We start from the raw sequence: 21,634 nt of genomic DNA, 5'->3' as shown, positions 1-21,634 counted from the left end.
TGGTGGCAGCCAGCTCACGAGAATGCGACCACGCTCATCTTTAGAGTTTCGTCAGTGACCCACCGCACCGTGCGGACGCTAGGAAGCAATCTGAATATATGAACGTCTCGCTAGATGGTGGGCGCCTCAGGACAGAGCAGCATCCGCCGTGTCTCCGTTCCCCACAGTGCCCAGCCGAGTGTGGACAAAACACACATGGCCAGCAGTGGCTGTCCCACGGAAGACTTGACTACTTCAAAGACCCAAGGCTCAGAAACTTAAAGCGAAATGAACCTCCCGCCATCCACTCCTTTGACAAATATCTGGTGAACACCCAGTGTATCCAAGCAACAGCCGAGGTACAGCAGACAGATGGAACAAAAGAGATTGCCCCAACTCTCACAGGACAGGTCTAGGGCATGGACCAGTCAGAAACAAATAATCACCTCCTTCACCCCACGTGAAAATCCACTCCAGGTAAGGTTTTCAGCGCTACTGCCCTTGTCAGTGCCCCAAAGGGACACAGAGGCTGTCGGGATGCCCGGATAAGGAACCCCCTAACTTGGCATCTAAACTGACTCCCACTGTGGGGAAGGAGGAGTGAGCCAGGAGGTATGTTCCAGGCAGTGGGAACAGCATGTGCAAAGGTCTAGAGACCAAAAAAGCTTAGATGGTCCTTGTAGGAAGGGAAAGTATTGTAGTTCAGTTTGACTGTAGAATATCGATTGCTGTGCTTCTGAAAGGACCTAAAGAACATCTAAAAGCAATTCTTTGTAAACTATCTCCTCTGCCTCTCTCATGGGAACCAGAGAACACAGAAAGTTATCTGAGTGACTGTTTTCCCCTGTGTCCCAAGGATGGATTACGAGTGCCATTCTAGATATACAGGAAAGAAGTGAAATCATTACGTAAGACAGATGCCTTGGGATAGAAGGCTTGATTCTCTCCAGGAACAAGTCTAAAGAGCACAGATAGGTTATGTAACATTGACAGGAATCTCAGCTCTGTCACTCTGTGACCTTGGGCAAGTTACTGCACATTCTTATACTTCCCAATGGGGATAATAAACGGAACCTGTCTTAACAGACTGATCAAAGGATTAAGTGCATTAATACAATTTAAAATTCTAAGACAGTACCCTACGCATAGTAAATACTCAATAAAAGGTAGTTATTATTCATTCTAACCCTCCCACCACTCCTTATGGTCTCAAGTGGCACTGTTTAAAACCTCCAGTCCTATTTCACTCCATGGGTGATGGATGACAGATCAGAAAGGGCACCATCAATTCTCGTTGAACTAACCATGCTATCACTCATTTGACAAACATTTATTGAGCACCCACTGCATCCTAGTCATTGTGCTCGGCACGAGAGATAAATGATGAATGCAGGACAAGACACTGTCCCTATTTATGTCTGACAGGGAAGACAGGTAATGGATAACCGAAATGCAACCTGGTAAATGCAAACAGAACAGGGTGCTTTGAGAACACAGCTCAGGCCTGGGGGGTGAGGGGCTTCGCTGAGGAGACAACTGTCTGAGCGGGGTCTTGAGAGCCAAGCAATACTTGGTCCTCTGGTGACACAGGGGCTGAGAACAGGAGGTCACGCCAGCTGGAGGGAACAGCACGTCTGCCACTTTGGGTCCAAGCTGTTGCAAAGTGAAGGAATGTTCCCTGCACTTTCCTAGTATCTGACAGGCGGCATAATTATCCTATCTGCAGTACTGAATGTTCAATGCAGCACGAAGTATGCAGCTTCAGCCTAGTGCATGTGACAGCCCTCCACGTCTGATTAGGGACCACGTTGTTCAGGCACTTGTCTGAGCAGCCATGCATCCCCTAACAATGCTTGCCACATCTCTAAGAAGCCACGAGCACTTTATTTTCTTATTAAAATATTTCCTTTTCTGACACCTGACTGCACAAGATACCTTTCGGGCTTTGCACACATACAACCTAAAGACCATTTCGTTTGTCAGAGGGTTTGTCATTTTTTCCTGAACAGATTGCCAAAAAAATAGAACAGCTCCTGGTTTTGATTAAATGTTCATCTAAACCCAGAATTTGACCATCTCTTTCCACCAGGCCACGGTGTTCAAACTGCCCCACAAACTGAGATGAGCTTCTTCCCTCATCTCAGCCTAGTGAAGATAGGGAAGCTAAGAGGCGGAGGCTCACTTTGCAGAGAGAAAAAGAGAGGTGGAGGGAGGGAGTAAGGTGATTTGCAGGGAGAAGAAAGACAAGAAGGAGCACCAATCTGGACTCCACGGCAGGTGAGCTCCCACTCTGCAGCCTTTGTCCTCAAGATGCCCTTCAAGAGGCTAATGGTGGTGAGCCTGGAAGTAGGATGCTTCATGCTTTGTGGCTGTGCTCTCTGTTACTTTAACAGTCTGCAGTGCTATTGCACAGATATATACTTATGCCTGTATCAAAGATAGATGTGTATGAACTTTATAAACAGGACTAAGTGCTGCCAGCTTGTTATTTTTTTTTCTAGCGGCTAAATTTATGAGCTATACCCAGAGTGAAGTGCTTGTAATTTATCAACCCAGAACATTTTAAGTAAATAGCACTAAGCACTTACCCTCCGCAGCAGGGACGTAGCCGGAATGCGGCACTTTCCTATTGTAGGAGGCTACAGGCACCGATAACCTGCAGGGCTGCTTGGGGTCTGTCAACCGGGGAAGCCTTATGAATAACATCCCCGACAGTCACCTTACAACTGGCCAGGTTTTCACTCGCAAACCCTTAAAACTACCATTTGTTGTTTTGCTTTTGCAGCCGTCACACTGCATTTCTCCCACGGCATCCTTTGGGCCACATGGTCACTGAATCCCTTTCACTTGCTGATACAACCATGTAGGATGAGTAGGAAAGCAGCCACCTAATGGGAAAAGGCCACAGCTTAAAAAAGGGACAAGTTTCTTGAAGAAAAAGAACCAAATTTGGCTGCCATGTGTGAAATGCCGAAGAATTGGGACCCCTGGAGAAACTTCGGCTTCACAGAGAACTCTAAGCTGGAAAAGGCCACCGGAGAAGCAAGTCTGTTTCACAGAGGTCTGGGGGACAAGACTGGCAGCCGCACAGGGAATGCCATTTGACTGGCTGTCTGCTGTACGGAAGGTGAAAGAGAACTGACAAAGCCAGTGTTCACTTATCGGGGTTTCTCCTAATTAGCTCCCAACTGCCCTAGTATTTGCCACAAAAATCATCAAAAGGTCAGCTCCCTTGTAGATAGAGCAGCAGAAGGAACTGCACCTCCCCAGGCTCCGGACACACCACGCGTGTTCACCGTTAGTTCAGAAATGGGAAACGGAGGAGGACTGGGATTTCCCATCTCAATCTTTATCCCTAACTGACTTTGGCCGGTCACGGCTGGCCTAGAAGAACTGATTTTCTATAGAAGACTTGAGAATTTAAGATGCTAAGGTACCAGAGACAAGCCTAAATCAACATTTATTTGTCCTTTTGGAAAAAACAGATGCCAAATACCTTGATTTACAAGATAAACACAATGGAAAGAGTTACAAAAAATGGTTTTTTTTGTGAATAATGAGTTCCATTAAAATATTATTTCACCCAGACTGGTGTGGCTCAGTGAGTTGGGGTGTCATCCTACAGACAGAACGGTCACAGGTTCAATTCCTGGTCTGGACACATGCCTGGGTTGGAGGCCAGGTCCTGGGGTGGGGACCTGTGAGAGGCAACTGATCAGTGTTTCTCTCGCACATCGATGTTTCTCTCTCTCTCTTTCTCCTTCCCTTCCCCTCTCTCTAAAACTAAAAAAATAAAATCTTTTTAAAATGTTAAAAATATGTTAGTTCATCAGAGGACTAAAAAGGGCAGTAATGCAGGTGTAAAAACAGCACTCCCTGGCTCAGTGTGGGACGCTTATACCACAGAAACAGGTTCCTTTGTCTTCTGAGCTTAAACCACAAAACTGGAGTGTCAGTTCCTGCGCCATGAAAGGGCACACCGCTCCTGATCAGCCATTATTTTCAACGTGAGGAAAAAGAGGAACCTCCAAATACAAATAGGATTTTAGCAGAAAAAAAAAAGTAAAGAAATTCATTTGTCTGGTCTACCAACCACAACCTCTATGTCACTCAGCTAAATCTGGGCAAAAATCTCACAAACCTAGACTCCTCTTTGGGGGGGGAAAAAAAATCCCATCTCCAACCTCTTGTCCTGTCAATTTCTGTCATAATCAACCATAGCAAGTAATTTTCCTCTGCCAGTCCTCCAATCATCTCTGTTAGTATGCAAAATCTATTTAAATTATTGGTTTCAAGGCCCTCCACTTTGAAATTGCTTCCTCCCTCCTTCAACCAATTGCCCTGCCTCGTCACAACCCAGCCTGTACCTTCCCAAGTCAGCAAAACTACGTGCTTCCACTTATCCACAATCGGACCTTTCTAAGGTCCATTCCTTTAAGTCATGCTTGTCCTCCTCCCCACAAACAACACCAGATTCATGAGCCAGGATGTACAGAAAAACGAGGTGTCTGTCATTCCCCACGCTCCCTCTTTTTCCTGTGATTCTGCATTATCACCATCTCCTTGAAGGCAAGGGCTACTTTAAGTCTCCCAGAACCCAAGCAAGTGCTTCACAATCTGTGGCCACTCCATAAATGCTTGTGATTGGCTGATGATGATGATAATGATGATGATAACTAGATGAGGCTTCTGAGTAGAACAGTCTTCTAAGTAATGATTGCGATGAAGCGAGAATTTATGATATTCCTTATTAAAATTTTAATGGCATAATTGGGCCTTAAGGTATACATTTTCCCTCTCTGGTGACACATACTGATTTCTCTCTCTAAAAATACTTCGCCAAGGAACTCTAAATCTCAAAGAACCAACAAGAAAAAATTTCCGCAGAACAAAAGAAACAAAGGAAACAAATCACCGCACTTTGGGAAGTCACGAAATGGAGGTTTTAAGCTCTGCTAAGTCTGTCAAGACAAAACTTTACCCCCTTTTAGGGGGTGAAGTCCTTACATTCACACCTTCTGGTGTGTTTCCCCATGACGTGGAGAGAGTGTATGGGAGCAGCAGTGAACCCAGAGAGGAGATGTGCACTCTAAACTCCCTCCCTCCACCACACACAAGCCTGTAACCTGGGGAGAGGCACACAGCTCAGCTTGGGCCTCCGTGCCTTCATCTGTCAATTTCTTTTGCCCCGTGCAATGCCCACATTTTATGATGCTTCGAAAAGAAGAAGCCGAGGCACTCCCAAGTCGGCTGACAGATGACAAAGCAAAAAGAAACAATATGATTACGGCGCTATAAAAGCACTACAATCCCCCAAAAGCAAAGAAGACAATTTCTGTCCTTGGAATTTAGCTCACAACACGAGCGCAATCACAGCCTTGTCAAATAGCTCTAAAACACCCAAACCTGCTGTGTTGGGAAAGTCACTTAACCTCTTTGGTTCTCAGCTTCCATAACCATCAAGTGGTCTTTCAGGATTAATAGTCTCTGAGTCTATGAGCTTGAGATGGTTTTGTATAAACCAAGTGGTATGTTTTTCATCGCCAGAATGATTTTCTTTTGATGCTTATTATCCTAGGCTATATCTTAAAATCATTTTCGGGGATGTAAATGGCACTAAACATTTCATTTACATGTGTGTTCTACATTTCCCCCTTCCTCGGGTTCTGCTATTGCTATCATGTTCCTTTCTCCGAATAATCAAGAGTTGATTTATTTATAATAATGAACTCTCTAATGTAACAAAAATGATATTTATAATGCTGAGACATAGAAGTTTTTAGCCCCAAGCATGCTACTGACATTCGGCAATTACCGATGATTACATTGCTTGAAATACTGAAAATAAAAATTCTGCAGAGCTACAAATAGGAAATAGTAAATTCAGTGCAGATAGACACAGAGAAGCTACATTTCAAATACCTAATCATGATGTAAAATTATCAGATTATGAAATACATTCCATGATTAAATATTATCTGACTAATTATTTCCTCCTGCCCTTTGAAAAAAATTGTAGTTTGTATTTAAAAGTGCATTCGTTCAAAGAAATTCCCCACATAACAGAGCTGGAGCATAATCCATTCATGCAAATCAGCTCATGAAGAACCCAGACTGTAGCCCAGAAAGAAATTTTAAGCATTCTGTTTCTAGCTTGACCTTTTGATTAAGTTTCATGGTCATTAATGATAATGACACTGATTTCAACAGCACTGGGAGGTGCAGGTATGAGTGGGTAGGAGTAGTAACAATTTCTACAGATGGGTGAGAACTACTGTGGGCTGAAGACTTTTTAAACATATTCACGAGACTGATTTAATCTCAAACCAATGTGAGTAGGATACCACATAAATACGCTCTTGGTGAATTTAAAACCACAGATCAGTTCAGACAGGTTTAGTAATTACTCTGGTCCTCAGCTTTAAGTTTTATCTGTAAATCAAATGATCAAAGCTACTAAAACAAGGAAGCTGAAACTGGCAAGGTGGACGGGAAAGCAGCAAGGAACCTAACTCACTAACAGAAAGGTTTTGTGCATTTTCCAAAGCTGGGTCCAAATTTGGCTAAGGAGCAAAACGGAGTGAAAAGGGGAAAAAGCCCACTGCCTTTAGAACTGATGTGTTCTGACCCCCCCTAGTGGTGCCTGAGCAACTGGGACAAGCACCTGGAGTGACTGAAGATTTGATTCAAGATGCTTTCCCTGAAGTCAGCACTAGTTTGGTAATCAATTTTTACGTGGTAAAAATGTACTAAAACATGTGGATTTATTTTTACTGTATTTTTTTCCATTCCCACTTATCCCCCATATAACCCCTCCCCCTTCCCCTATGGATTCAGAATCCAAATTAGACAAAGCACAGACAGGAGGATGGAAAATATCCTCCTGCACCAAACCTTCAGAGAAGCCTTGTCGCCAGCTGGCTGGAAAGATTAGCAGCTCTGAGGAAACTCCATTCTGAATCTTTAAGACCTCAAATGCTTTAACTTCCGAAATTAAAAATTAAACAAGCGACATAAATGTTTTTCGGTAAGGAAGCAAAACTAGCATGCATGGTTGGAGAAGTCATCAAAAATACAAAGAAAAGAAAAAAAATTTCAAAATGACACATCAGGGACAAAAGAATGGCAGACGATTAACTATGGGCGAAATCATAAAAGAATCCTGCTGTCAATGGTGGACACCAAGCTAAATAAAGATGAATCATATATCACATTCTGTAAAAGGTACTTGAACAGGAATGAGGCATAAGGTAAAGCTCATCGCAGTTAGACTAATTATAGCGTAGAAGGTCTGCAATTACAAAGGCATGGATAACCTGAGGGAGGTTCAAAGAAAATGAAGGAGATGATTAAAGGAAAAAATTCACAGTGCCTCTAGCAGGAGACCCTTTCTCTCTGTTCCCACACTCCCAACTTATAACATAAGAAGCTGATGTTTACCAAGTGCTTATTATTATGGGCAGGCCCCGGGCCAAGTGCCTGTAAAGATCTGCCTCATTCATGCCTTAAAACAACCCTTGAACAAAAATACTAGTAGCCTCCTCATGTTACAGATGTGGCGACTGAGGTTTAGAGAGCTAAGTCCAAGGTCGCTCAGGCAGCTGGTGGCAGTGGCAGGGTTCTACCCAGGCCAACTCAGGCCGTCTATCAAGCTGCCAGCTCTTATCCCCTAAGCAATACTCTTTCTGTCGTCAAGATTTCTCTCACACCTATATGCTCAAATCCTGAAATGACTTCCTAAGAAGGAAATATCAGAGAGGGAGTTGTGCAAGTTTTTTTCTGCCCAGATCACCTAAAATAAGATGTTAAAGCTGAGGGTTTTGACGTCGAGCTCTCCCTCATCTTTTCAGATGAAGAACTGAGGCCTGAGGGGAGGGGCTGGGGTGGGGAGAGATGTGCCCAAGATGTACCCTAGACAGAGGAGTTCTGCCTAGAAACCAGGGGATCAAACACCAGGTCAGGGCTCTCGATGGTTTTACACAAGTGACACCCTGACTGAGTACTGGGACCAGACACAGGAACGTGTGCTGACCTCCTGAACCCAACTCCTGCTGGGCTGGCCTTGGAGCCCGAGGGCTGACTCTGGACCTTGGTACCTCCTGAATCTTGGAATACGTAGGTCTTCTGCTCCTTCTTGGTCACAAAAGACCCTAATCCCTTGCTTCATCCTCCTACTCCCCCGGTCTTCGGTGTTCACTAGTTCCTTATATCCGCCTAGTCCCAGCCCCGACTTCAGGTTTCAGTGTGATGTACCTGGCCCAAAGTGGTTGTCTTCTAAAGGGGCTCCTTATTTCCAACCTCTCCTACCCCCCACTCACAAACACTCTAAATCGTTCCGCATGCCAACCACCTTAAATCACTCTCCTAGGAAAAACCTCCAAGCTCCCATTGTTAACTGATGAATACAAGCTCCATAGTGTGGCCTGAACCTACCGATTCAAACACGTCTCTCCCCTCTCCCTGCCCAAACCACAGGATTCCGGTCTGCTGTGTTTGCTCAGCCACTTCCACTGATCCACTGACAGGAATGCGCTTCCCCCGCACCTGTGGACACAAACCTGCCTTCAAAGCCAGTGGTAAGGAGGCTGAAGGGAATGCTCCCCTTTCATCCCACTGCACAGGGTCTCCCATTTTCCTCTTAACGGTAACACCCTCATTGGATTCTACATACACTCCTCTGTGTTCTTTTCTGTGTGTCTTCGTTCTCCGACTGAATTGTGAGCACTATGGAAAGCTGGGACCTTCCCTCTTAATATCCCTCTGTGCGCTCCAACACTTTAAATACTGGCTGCTCTGAAACTGAACTGCAGGGGGAGAGGGGCATGGAGAGGGAGGTGGACTTTAAAGAAATTAGATAACTAACTTCAAGGTACACGAAAGGGTCTCGGAATAGAGAGGTGAGCCAACTGCTATCTGTGTAGACACACAAAACGTTGTAAGACGACACCAGGTTGAATGCAGGGAAGACCATTCTGAGCAGAAAGCATGTTAAGTCTGCAACTAGAAAATACTTAACTGTTACAAAATAAGTTTCATTTCAGTCAAAGACAAGGAAGTCCAAGTACATAGTGCCAAAGGGAGCCAAACGATGAGAGGGCCTGCACTTACTTCCTTTCATGCAACAACCCTTATACAGAACCTACCTTATGCCAGGTACTAGTCTAAGTATTTGCCAATAAAAACTTAATTTTAATCCCTGTAGCAACCCAATGCAGGAAGAATTATTACAGTCTCCATTTTACTGAGGCATGTGAGAGTTAAGGAACTTGTCTAAGCTTGCTCAGATGGTGAGAGGCAGAGCCACGGGTTGCTCCTGAGACTATCTATGGTCATGACCTCTAGGCTGTGCTGCCTTAGCAGCAGCCCCAACGAAGAAACTGGAGCTTAACCAAAGACGTGCTCAATTTACTTGAAAGCCTCATTGAGAGGGTCAGATAAGCAACTGTGGACCTCGTTGGCCATTACTGAGTTAAAAAGTGTGCCCGTCTGTTCTCCCATTACCCTCCCGTCCCTGTCCTTTCTTTCAGAATACACAAGGGCTCCATGGAGGCTTTAAGCAGCCAGCCCATTTACCCTGTTGGGTAAATGCATTTCCTCTTCTGAAAATTTCCTCTTCTGAAAATGCAGCCAGTGCCAGCAAGTACTTCCTAACTAGGTCTTGATCACTGCTAAGTCGTGTTCACTGCCTGGCCCATGTCAGTACTCAATAAATATCTGTTGAATGAATAAATAAAGGAGTCTCTGTTGTATCAAGTGAGTGTGCCTTTAAAGCATTTAGCATGATGCCTGGCACATAGTAACTGCTATTCCCTAGCTCTTTCTCCCACAAAAGGGCAGACTTGGGGTCCAATGGATGGCAGCACTCGTCAGTATACCCCTTGCTTCCTTCTTCAGTCTTCACCAGCACGGCACGACTGTGTTCACAATTAACCCTTGACTGTCCACGTCCTAGAGCTGTGGCACCCACGCCATCCACAGGCACTGACTAAACCCCACGGGAGAGCCCAACAATAAGGTAGAAACTATCCTCCGAAATAAGGAAAAAAGTTTCTCAGTGCCCTCATGTACGGCACTGTTACCATATATTACCAAGCAACAAAATCGCTGCCAGTGCACCCCTGGAGTTTACATTCCAGAAGGAAATCATTTGTCTCAATGTTGGAGTGTCTAAAATTTGACATCTTACTGAAAATACCAGTCGTTCTTTCTGTTTTCCCCTTTTGAAAGTTCCTTCTGTCATGGACAACTCTATGTCCACTAGTACGTTGGAATGATCTGTAATGTTGGTATTTAAATCAATCATAATCCCTCTTGGGTATGTGGAAACATTTGGGTTATCAACCAACAGGAGGAGGAGGCTTTATTTTTAATATAAGATGGTAACAGAATCTCCCACAACTCAATTTTGAGAAATTTTTCATATTTGACTCTTCTTCCTGGTAGATTGAATTATTAGAGTGAAATTCCAGCCTAGATAAGAAATAATATAAGCGTTTCGCCTCCTGGCAAATTACATTCAGCACCCACTTTCTCAAAATGACAAATATTGAAGCTTTCAAGTGGAAAAATCCTCCAAAGCATCGAGCCAACTGTGCAATGCAGCAGGTATTGCAAAGAAGAGATTTTTCCCCCTGTCTCTGCAGCAAAAAGTCTGAACTTATTAATATAAGATAACATGGTTCATATGTTAACTACCACTGGTTCTGAAATTGAGTCCTTGTTAGAAAGCCACCTACATGTGACCTCAGTAAAGCCAAGAATTCCTCAAGTACCACCTCTCTTTTTTTCAAATGCACAGGCCATCTCCTGCGTTAGCACTTTGCTCAGCTTATGTATAACATAATAATAGGGCAGGAGAGTGAGACTGATCGATTCTCTGAAGTGGAATTCTCTCGGTCATCATAGATCAAACTACTGTTACTTTCAACAGAATGTTTGAACATCATTTTTTAAAAAGTATTTTCACTGGAAATTCAAGGTTCAATGAGATGCAACAGTTTGACAAGTCACAACGTGGCAGCAAGCACGGTGACCTAAGCCTCCTACTTTAGGCCAAGTGTAGTCCCTTTCTGCCCAGCTCTACACATTCCATGAATCCTTCTTATTAACAACTTCACGGGGTCAGTAATATGACTTCCATTTTACTAATGTGGAAGCTGAGGTCCAGGTAGGTTAAGTGTCTTATCCAAGCTTTAAGCAGTGTAGCTGGAATTCAGTGAAGCCCAGGTCTGTCTTATTTCAAAGCCTACGCACTTTCTCCTAGCTGCTTTGCTACTCAGTGTGGCCCCACACCAACAGCATTGGCATCACTTGAGAGTTGGTTACAAATGCAGAATTCTCAGTCCCACCAACAACCTACAGAATCAGAATCCCCACTTTACCAAAATCCTCAGGTCCCTTACGTGTATATTAAGTTGGACGGACTGTATACTTTCCTTCTGCCTCTCTGAATAGCCCTTTCTGTAGATCCCAATGTGGTGGTGGTGGGAGGAGGGACAGGAGAGGGGAAGGTGTTTCCCCCCAGGGACAATTGGCAATGTCTGAAGACATTTATGGTTGTCACAGCTGGAGCTGGGTGAAGGGTGCTACTGGAATCTAGTGAGTAGAGTCCAGAGATGCTGCTGAACATCCTACAATGCGCAGGATAAGCCCCCACCAAAAAGAATTATCCAGCCAAATGTCAATAGTGCCACGGTTTAGAAACTCTGGCACTGCTGACAATACTAGCTACTCTCTTTGGATTTGGGGTCTATTTAAAGAAGAAAATTAACAAGAGATTTTCATGGCAAAATCATGGCTAAAGAAAGGTCATACAAAAATCCCTTTCCCTGTGTGTCAGTCTCTCACAATCTCTCACATTTATCAAGTAGTAACTTAGATCGGGGATCAGCGAACTTGGGCCCACAACATAAATCCAATCCTCTGACTGGTCTTATGCAGTTTGAGAGGTAAGAATGAGTTTTACATTATTTTTTTTTTAATTCTCACCCAAGGATATGTTTATTGCTTCTTTAGAGACAGAGAAAAGGAAGGGGTAGGAGAGGGGGAGAGAGAGAGAAACATTGATCAGATGCCTCCCATACTCACCCTGACCAGGGATCAAAACTGAAACCTAGGTAAGTGCCCTGACTGGGGATTGAACCTGCAAACTTTTGGTATATGGATGACACTCCAACCAACTGAACCAGGTGGCCAAGGCAAATTTTACTTTTTTTTTTTAAGATTTTATTTATTTATTCCTAAGCAGAGGGGAAGGGAGGGGAAAAGAGAGGGAGATAAACATCAGTGTGTGGTTGCCTCTCATATGCCCCCTCATTGGGGTCCTGGCCCGTAACCCAGGCATGTGCCCTGACTGGGAATTGAACCCAAGATCCTCTGGTGCTCAGGCCAGTGTTCAATCCACTAAGCCACATCAGCCAGGGCAAATTTTACCTTTTTAAATAACTGTTAAGAAATTTTAACAACATTCTATCACTTGAGAAAATTACATAAAATTCAAATTTCAATGTCTCTAAATAAAGTTTTATTGGAATAAAATCATATCTGTTATTTTTAAATTTTTTAAGATTTATTTATTTATTTTTAGAGAGGGGGGGAAGGGGAGAAAGAGAAGGAGGGAAACATCAATGTGTGGTTGCCTCTCATGTGTCCCCCGCTGGGCCCCTGGGCTACAACCCAGGCATGTGCCCTTGACTGAGAATCAAACTGGCGACCCTTTGGTTTGAAGGCCCCCACTCAGTCCACTGAACTACACCAGGCAGGGCATATTATTTTTAATTTTATTAAAGGCTGTTTTTTACAAACAACCTCACTGAGATATAACTCACATTCCTTAAAATTCACCTACTTAAAGTCTACAATTCAATGGTTTTTAGCATAGTGTTGTGCAACCATCACAATTTCAGAACACTATCATCACCTCAAAAAGAAACCTTGAACTCTTTTAGCTATCACTCCCCATAACCACATCCCCACTTTTCAGCCCCAAGCAAGCACACATCTACTTTCTATCTCTATAGATACCCCTATCCTAGACTTTTCTTCTATTTTACATGCATTTATTTCATTTTGTTCGTACTGTACAATTGTTATACAGCCTACAAAAAGGAGAAAAATCTAATCCATTTTCCAAATCCAGGTCAGAGCTAATGTGTAAAAAAGAAACTGTACAGTAAATGACAAGAAGAGTTGAAGTGTCCTGTACAAGTCATACTGCCTGTCACGTGATGTATTTAAAGCTGTAAATATTGTCACGGGAGAATCTCGTCTCTGCTGTGGCCACACAGTTCCTTTGGATGAGGTCTCCTTATATCAATGTGTCTGTTCTTTTGAGGAAAGGAACATATGAAAGGAATCATACATATGTGGTCTTCTGTGACTGACTTCTTTCAGTTACAACGGTTTCAAGGTTTACCCATGTTGTAGCATGTATTGGCACGTCATTCATTTCTTTTTATTATAAAGTAGTTTGTATTGTATTGACACACTACCTTTTTTTATATAGTCATTAGCTGATGGACACGTGGGTTATTCCCACCTGTGGTTCTGTGAACCAAAATATTTATTTTTTATAAAGATTTTATTCATTTAGAGACAGGGAAGAGAAGGAGAAAGAGAGGGAGAAAAACGTCCAAGTGTGGTTGCCTCTCGCACACCCCCTATTGGTGACCTACCCCGCAACCCACGCATGTGACCTGAACTGGGAATCAAACAGATGACCCTTTGGTTTGCAGCCAGCGCGCAACCCACTGAACTACACCAGCCAAGGGAAATATTCAAAACGAAGTACTAACATGGGATGGTGAGCCCTAAACTGGAGTGGGAAGGTCATTGGGAAAGTAAAATTTATTTACATCCACGCCCAGATGAGGTTTGGACTTCTGTGCCTGCCGTAGAAGTACATTCCGGAACTGGCCCTACATTCCGGAACTGGCCCTTCCCCATTTCCGGCGGAGCACCCCCACGGGGACAAGGCTCGACTGTTCCTACCGACTGTCATACCACGTTAAGTAGCCAATATATATTTCTTTTGTTCTAGATTATGGTTTTTACCTTTATAAACTCTGGTTTTCGTTGTACAAGTTTCTCTGTGGGCATGTTTTCACTTCTCTTGAGTAGAGGCCTATGCGTGGAATTTCTGGGTCATACAGGAACACCATGTTTGCCTGGGAGGAACTACCGGACTGTTCTCCAAAATGGCTGTACCATTTTACCACCAACACGTGTTATATTATAAGCCTTTTTTATCCTAGTCATCCCAGCGGTTGGCTCTCGTTGTGGTATCTCGTTGTTCGTATTTGCATTTCCCCAGTGACTAAGGATGTCGAGCAACTTTTCCTGTATTTATTGGCCACGTTTGTATCTTCCCCGAAAAAATGCCTATTCAGATCCTTTGCCGATTTTTTAATGGGGTTATTTGCTTGTTTATTTACTGAACTATTAGAGCTCTTTATATATTTTAGATACAAGAGGTTTATCAGCCATGTGACTTACTGTTTTTTCGTTTTCTTGGTGTCCTCTGAAGCACAAACTTTTTATCTTGATGAAGTTCATTTTATTTTATATTGTTGTTCATGCTTTTGGTATGAAATTTAAGAATCCTCTCTAGCCCTGGCTCGCGTGGCTCAGTGGATTGAGCGCAGGCTGCAAACCAGGCATTGCAGGTTCAATTCCCAGTCAGGGCACATGCCAAGGTTGTAGGCCACGGCCCCCAGCAACCGCATATTGATGTTTCTCTCTCTCTCCCTTCCCTCTCTAAAAATAAGTAAAATCTTTAAAAAGAAAAAAAAAAGAATCCTCTCTATGCCAAACCCAGAATCATAAAGTTTTATCCCTACGTTTCCTTATAAGAGTGTCACAGATTTAGGTCTTTGATTCACTGAGTTAATTTTTGTATGTGGGGTGAAATAAAGGTTCAACTTCATTCTTCTGCACGTGGCTACACTATTAATCTCAGAACCGTTTGTTGAAGGGCCTATTCATTTCTCCAGTGACTGGTCTCAGAACCCTTTTCAAAAACCAGTTAACCAAAGATACACCGGTTTACTTCTGGATTCTCGATTTGATCCCATTGATCTATGTGACTGTCTTTATGCCGGTACTACACTATCTTGATTATGGTTGTTTTTTAGTGAGTTTTGACATGAGCAAATGTGTCTTTCTACTTTATTACTTTTCAAGATTATTTTAGCTATTCTGGGATCCCTGCAATTCAGTATGAATTTTAGAATCATCTGTCAATTGCTACAAAGAAGGAAACTGGGATTCTGATAGGGATTGCATTGAATGTGTGTAGTTCAACTTAGGAAATACTGCCATGTTAACAATATTAAGTCTTATCCGAGAACAAGGAATGGCCTCCCACTTATTTAGATCATCTTTATGTCTTTCAACAGTTTTATAATTTTCAGAGTATAAGTTTTTCACTTTTTTTGTTAAATTTATTCCTAAGGATTTAATACTTTTTGATGCTATTATAAATAGAATTTTCTTAATTTCATTTTCAGACTGTTCATTTTCAGATTGTTCAGGTAATTACAGTTTTTGTATATTGACCTAGTATCCTGCAACCTTGCTTAACTCATTATTAGTTCCCATTGTTTTTCCTTAGTGGATTCTTTTGAGTCTGTATACAAGACCATGAAAGCAGCAAATATATATAGATAGCTTTACTTTTTCCTTTCCAATATGGATGCCTTTCATTTCACTGTCTTGCCTAATTGTCCTGGCTGGAATCTCCAGTACAATGTTGAATAGCAGTGGTGAAAGTGGGCATCCTTGATCATTCCTGAGGAAGCATCCAGTGCTTCACCATTAAGAGTGACATTTTGGGGAGGGTTGGGTGGGTGGGCTGGAATGGGAGTAAAAGGGAGAAAACTGTACTTGAACAATGATTAAAATAAAATTAAAAAAAAAAAAAAGAGTGACATTAGCTTTGGGTTTTTTACAGATGCTTTCTGTCAGGTAGAGGAAGTTCCCTTCTATTCTTTCTTTGTTGAGTGGTTTTATCATGACATGCTGTTGGATTTTTGTCAAGGCTTTTCCTGCATATATTGAGATGATCATGTGATTTTTGCTTTTTATTCTATTGGTATGATGTAATACATTAATTGATTTTAGACTGTTAAACCAACTTTACATTCCTGGGATAAATCCCGCTTGTTTATGGTGTATAATTCTTTTTATATGTAGCTGCATTTGGTTTGCTAGTACTTTGTTAAGGATTTTTGCTTCCATTTTCATGAGATATTGGTCTTCAGTTCTCTTGTGTTATTTCTGTCTGGTTTTGGTATCGGTAATGCCAGCCTCATAAAATGAGCTGAGAAGTGGTTCCTCCTCCTCTGTTTTTTTTTGGGAATAGTTTGTAAAAATGTATCATTAATTATTCTTGAAATGTTTGGTATAATTTGCTGGTGAAACTGTCTAGTCCTCTAGTGGATAGGGTCTGGGATCTTCATGGTGGGTAGTATTTTTTTTTTTTTTACTAATTAACGCTTATCACTTGTTACAGTTATATTCAGATTGACTCTTCTTGAGTTAATTCTGGTGCTAGATCTAGGAATTTGTCCCCATTTCAAGTTACATAGTTATTTGGTATAGAACTACCATTTTTCTTTTTGTTTTTTTATGTGTCTTTTATTGTTGTATTTCTCCTTTACTACTTGCTTTCGCATTAAGTATTTTCTAATGAAGCATTTAATTTCTTTAATAATTTTTCCACTATAATTTAAAAGATTTTTTTTCAGTGCTTACTCTAAGGTTTACCATATAATCCTGATTTATCTAAATCAGCTTCAGATTTATACTAACTTAATTCCAGTGATATATAGAAATGTTACACAGATATAGCTCCATTCCCTTCCCCTTTCTGCAGTAGTCTTATATATATTATATCTAATAAAGTTACAAATCTGGCAATACGTTGTTACAGTTATTACTTTACCATCTGTAGCCATTTCTTTAGTCCATTACAGCTTTCCTCCCAACCCTTCCTTTGTGCTGTTATTGGTAAGTTCAATACAAAATATATTGCATTTCTGTTATAGTCCCAACAGTATACTGTAACATACTTTATATAACTGCTTTTTAAATCAGTTAAGAAAGGAAAAAAATGTGTATTTATACTCTTTTATAATTATATAGTTACCTTTATTGGTGCTCTTTGTTGTTTTTTCTTTTTAATGTGGATTTAAATTACTACCTGAGGTCACTTGCTTTTAGCCTGAAGAACTTCCTTTAGTATTTCTTGTAAGGTGAATCTTTAAGCATTAAATTCTCTCAGTTTTTGTTTACATGGGAAAGTCTTTAGTTCACCTTCATTTTGAAATGTCCTTACTATTTATAGCTAGCTGTGCTGGATATAGGATTCTCAGTTGGCAAGTTTTTTTTTTGAGCACTTTAAATATGTTCTACTGTGAGATCAGCTGTTAATATTATTAGGGTCCCCTTGTAAGTACAAAGTCATTTTTCTCTTGCTGCTTTCAAGATTTTCTCCTCGTCTTTGACTTTTAGCATTTTTACTATAATGTGTCTGTGAATCTCTTTGTGTTTATCCTCCTTGGAGTTCACTGAGCTTCCTGAATGTATAGGTCATTGCTTTTCAAAAAGTTAGAAAGGGTTAGCCATTATACTTTTAAAATATTTTTTCTCTCCTCTGCTGGTATTTCTGTTACACTTATGTTCATGCACTTAACAATCTATCACATTTATCTGCTGCTGTGTACATTTTTCTTCATTCTTTTTTGTCTGCTCTCCAGCTTACATAATTTCTACCCCATCTATCTTCAAGCACATTAATTCTTCTGCCAGTTCAAATCTACTTTGAGCCCCTCTAGTGAATTTTTTTATTTCAGTCATTGTATACATTCCAGCTCCAGAATTTTAATTTGGTTCTTTTAAATAATTTCTCTTTATTGATAATCCCTATTCGATATAAAAATATCATCATACCCTCCATTTATTTCATCAATTGTGCTTTTCTTTAGTTCTGTGAACATATTTACAATGGCTTCTTTAAAACTTTGTCATTAAATCTGGCACCTGGTCACTTTCAGGCAATATCTGTTGCTAGCTTTTTCCATTGTATGGGTCATACTTCCCTATTTATTTGCACACCTTATTATTTTTTGGTGGAAACTAGATGTTTTAGGTAATATAGCAACTCTGGGGACTGGTGACCCCTTCTCCAGAGCTTGTTGTTATTTGCTTATTTATTTGTTTAGAGACTGGCTGCATTGCTTTAGTGAAATCTATCTCCCTCACATAGTGTGGCCTATGATGGTGCTTCTCAGGGAGATGCATCTTTGAGTATGCCTGAAGGTTTTAGTAGGGCTCTCTTTCTCTTATTACATACAGCTGTTAAACGCCACTAATTGTGGTATATTGTTCCTTTATTTTCAACAACACTCCAGCCCTAGCTGGTGTGGCTCGTTGGATTATGTACAGGCCTATGGATGGAAAGGTTGTTAGTTCGATTCCTAGTCAGGGCACATGCCTGGGTTGCAGGCCAGGTCCCTGGCTAGGGGCATGCGAGAGGCAATCAATTGCTGTTTCTCTTGTACAATGATATTTCTTTTTCTTTCCTTCCCCTTCTCTACCTCTTTTCCCCATCTCTAAAATAAATTTTATATATATATATATATTTTATATATATATATATAAAATAAGTGCTCTGGAACATAACTTACTCTGTAAAGTAATCCAGTCCAAATGTGGCTTTTGCCCCAGATGGTGTAGCTTGGTGGACTGAGCATGGGCCTGGGAACCAAAGGGTCATTGGTTCAATTCCCAGTCAGGGCATATGCCTGAGTTGCGAGCCAGGTACCCAGTGGGGGGTACGTGAGAGGCAACCACACATTAATGTTTCTCTCCCTCTCTTTCCCTTATCCTCTCTTTACAAATAAATAAAATCTTTAAAAAAAAAAAAAAGGTGGCTCTTTGAGGGATCAGTTTCTGAGATCTGTGTTTGATATTTGTTCTGACCCCCCACAGGACTAGCTGGCTAATAGTCTAGGCTGTATAAGCAGCCCAGAAATTGCCTTTCACCAACACCTCTATTGTTCTTGAGTACCTTCTAGGCATAAACTTCTCCATACTGTGTTGCAAATGAAGTCACTACTTGAGTAGAGATTAGAGACTAAGGGTTTTAAAGCCTGCTTATTTCTCAAGGCAGAATCTCTGAGCTCTTGGTGGAAGTGGGGAGGGGGCACATACCAGCCTAGGGTCTTAGTTTACCTCTCCTGGCTGGAACCACCATCTCACAAGCTGAGTGTGGGCCGAGAGTAATGGGGGCCCAGCATTGTCCGTATGCTGCCCACAGCACAGCCCTCATTCCATAAGGAAGAAGTCCCATCTTTCAACTATCACTTAGTCTCAGCAACAAGTAGCCTTGGGCAGGATAAAAAGCACTGAACTCCTCCTCCTCCTCCTGGTAAGAAAGCCTTCTGACTATGAGCTAAGGGGAGAGGGAGCCCTGTGTTCTGAGAATCCCCACCTTGCTAAGGGTGGTAGAGGTCTTGGTTCAAGTGCCAAAGATTTTCACCTTCCTTACTGAATTTCATGTATTTCCTTGAATAGAGGTTTCTTTGCTTAATATTTGCACTTAGCACCATTTCCAGAGGTTATTGTTTTGTTTTTAATTTTTACCAGTTTTACAGAGAACCAGGTCAATGGAGATCCTCACACTGTCATGCTGGAAGTTAATTCCGTCTATAGCTGCTTTTGTGCTACAGGGTAGAGCTGAGGAGTTGCGTAGTTGCAACTGAGACTTTATGGCCTACAAAACTAAAAATATTTATTATGTGGCCCTTTACACAGCAAGTTTGCCAATCCCTGACTTAGGTGGCTGCTGCCAATGCTGCTGGTCCACAGACCACACTTTAAGTAGCAAAGGCTTAAATTACTTGAGAGACAGTACTGTACTGGCTAAAAGCTTGATTCAAAAGCTCACCTCACCACTGACCACATGTATGGTTTGGGGTACCTACCTCCTTAGATTATTGTAAGAATTAAATGTATGAATGTCTGCCACTTTTAAAGTATTCAACAAATGATAACTTATCATCATCGCACAAACTGTATGGAAAATTTAAGTATTATGACACCATCTCTTTCCTCAAAGAGTTTTCTCCAGAAAAGTGAAGTTTTGGGAAAGGAAAACAAGTATAGCTTTTCCAATAAAACGAGATGCGTTTTAATACCAGGGGCACATTATAATAAATATCTAATAAAGTAAAAATTCTATAGAGCTGGAGCTTAAGTCTGACACTGAAAACTAGAATTTCCTACCACCGACGTTTCTAGCCTCTTGCAGTATGAATGAAAAATTTCTGGAAGTGTTTCCAAATCCAAAAGCCCTATTGAACAAGGAAGCAACTTATCTTTAACATAAGGACTTGGGCCTAGATGGCTCCTTCCGGTTCTTGCCATCTCTATCTATACCCAGAGATGATGAAACCAGAATCCCTCGAGTTTCCACCTCCACCTTCACCCTAGTAGGGGGGCCCCGGTCGGTGCCGCACTAGGGCCCAAGGAGCGGGAATTCCGCCAAGCTCCCACCACACTGCAGCCCGTCGGGGCTGCCGGCCGATGATTACCTCGCAATTAAACTCCATCTCGGCGTCCATGGTAACGATCCGCACGGTGAACGTCTTGGGCTGCTTCCTCTTGAGGGAGCTGAAGCTCATGCGGGAAGCGATGGCCCCGGCCATGGTGCGGGGCTCAGGCCCGGGACCCTCGCTTCCCGAGGCCTGTGCTCTGGGACTGTTAGCCCCCCTGGAGGAGCTGCACAGGCCTCAGGGCCACCATGGTGCACGGCCGGCCGGCCCGAAAACTGTCTGGACGGCGCGGGCCCCCAGCAGCCAGCATGGGCCGCGAGGACCCTGTCCCTGGAGCGGAAAAGGAGAGTTGCGAGGCAGGCCTTGACGGCCGTGAGGAGGAATCGAGAGTGGGGACCGATGGGGTGGAACCGGCCCGGCGCTCTGGACTCGGGCCGGGGACACTGGGGTCACCTGAGGACGAGGCCCCTAGACGGCTGCGGCCCAGATTCCGCGCGCCTCTCAGCAACTGATGGAGGACTCACGGACGCGCTGCAGCCAGGCGCGCACGTGCGCGCGTGGCTGTCACCGTCCTCGCTCCGCGCGCCGGCGGAAAGCGTCCCCTCCCCGCAGCCCCCGACCTGCTCTCCGCCCCGCCCTCAGGGCCGATTACTACTCACAAAGCAACCTAACTTGCGGCTAGCTCTCGGGCGCAGCGATTGGCTTAGATCTCCAAGGAAGGCGAAACTTTCACTCTCCGTCCGCCTTCTCCCTGACCACTCCACCAATTGGAAGTTTGGCTCTAAGAGGCGGCGCGTGCCTGGGCTCGGTGTTGACTGGCTGTGGAGGTAGTCGCTCCGAACGCTTTTGTTCGTAGGGGTACGCCTACTCTAGCAAGACTGGTTGACGCGGCGGATTCCGACGCGCCTTTCCTGGGAAACCACGTAGAGGCTAGCCCCAGGGCGCTCGAGTGGGTTTCCTCCCAGGTCCTTTCGGACCTGTTCCTTCGGAGCAAATGCTCGGAGTATGATGCCCCAGGGGATCTTGTTTAGGGCATCCTGCGGATAATTCTTTTGGTGCTTAATAATTACATATACCGACCACTGTTTCTCAAACTTCTA

The 21,634-nt window shown here is 42.9% G+C and overlaps 1 protein-coding gene across 4 annotated transcripts in view; it reads right to left on the bottom strand.

The window, feature by feature from the left end:
• The window catches only part of NF2 (neurofibromin 2), a 70,082-nt gene extending 48,921 nt beyond the window's left edge, over positions 1-21,161 (bottom strand). For 2 of the 4 annotated variants that reach the window (XM_036014082.1, XM_028527534.2), the window contains exon 1: positions 20,574-21,161. In XM_036014082.1, coding sequence (XP_035869975.1) covers positions 20,574-20,687 — 114 coding nt within the window. In that variant the 5' untranslated portion in view covers positions 20,688-21,161. The remainder of the gene's footprint in view (positions 1-20,573) is intronic. The other 2 variants (XM_028527537.2, XM_028527535.2) reach the window with 1 other exon arrangement.
• Between the last annotated feature and the right edge of the window lie 473 nt (positions 21,162-21,634).

This window comes from Phyllostomus discolor, chromosome 13, assembly GCF_004126475.2.
Source record: "Phyllostomus discolor isolate MPI-MPIP mPhyDis1 chromosome 13, mPhyDis1.pri.v3, whole genome shotgun sequence".
NCBI lineage: Eukaryota > Metazoa > Chordata > Mammalia > Chiroptera > Phyllostomidae > Phyllostomus > Phyllostomus discolor.
This window is presented reverse-complemented; position numbering and strand designations above follow the sequence as displayed.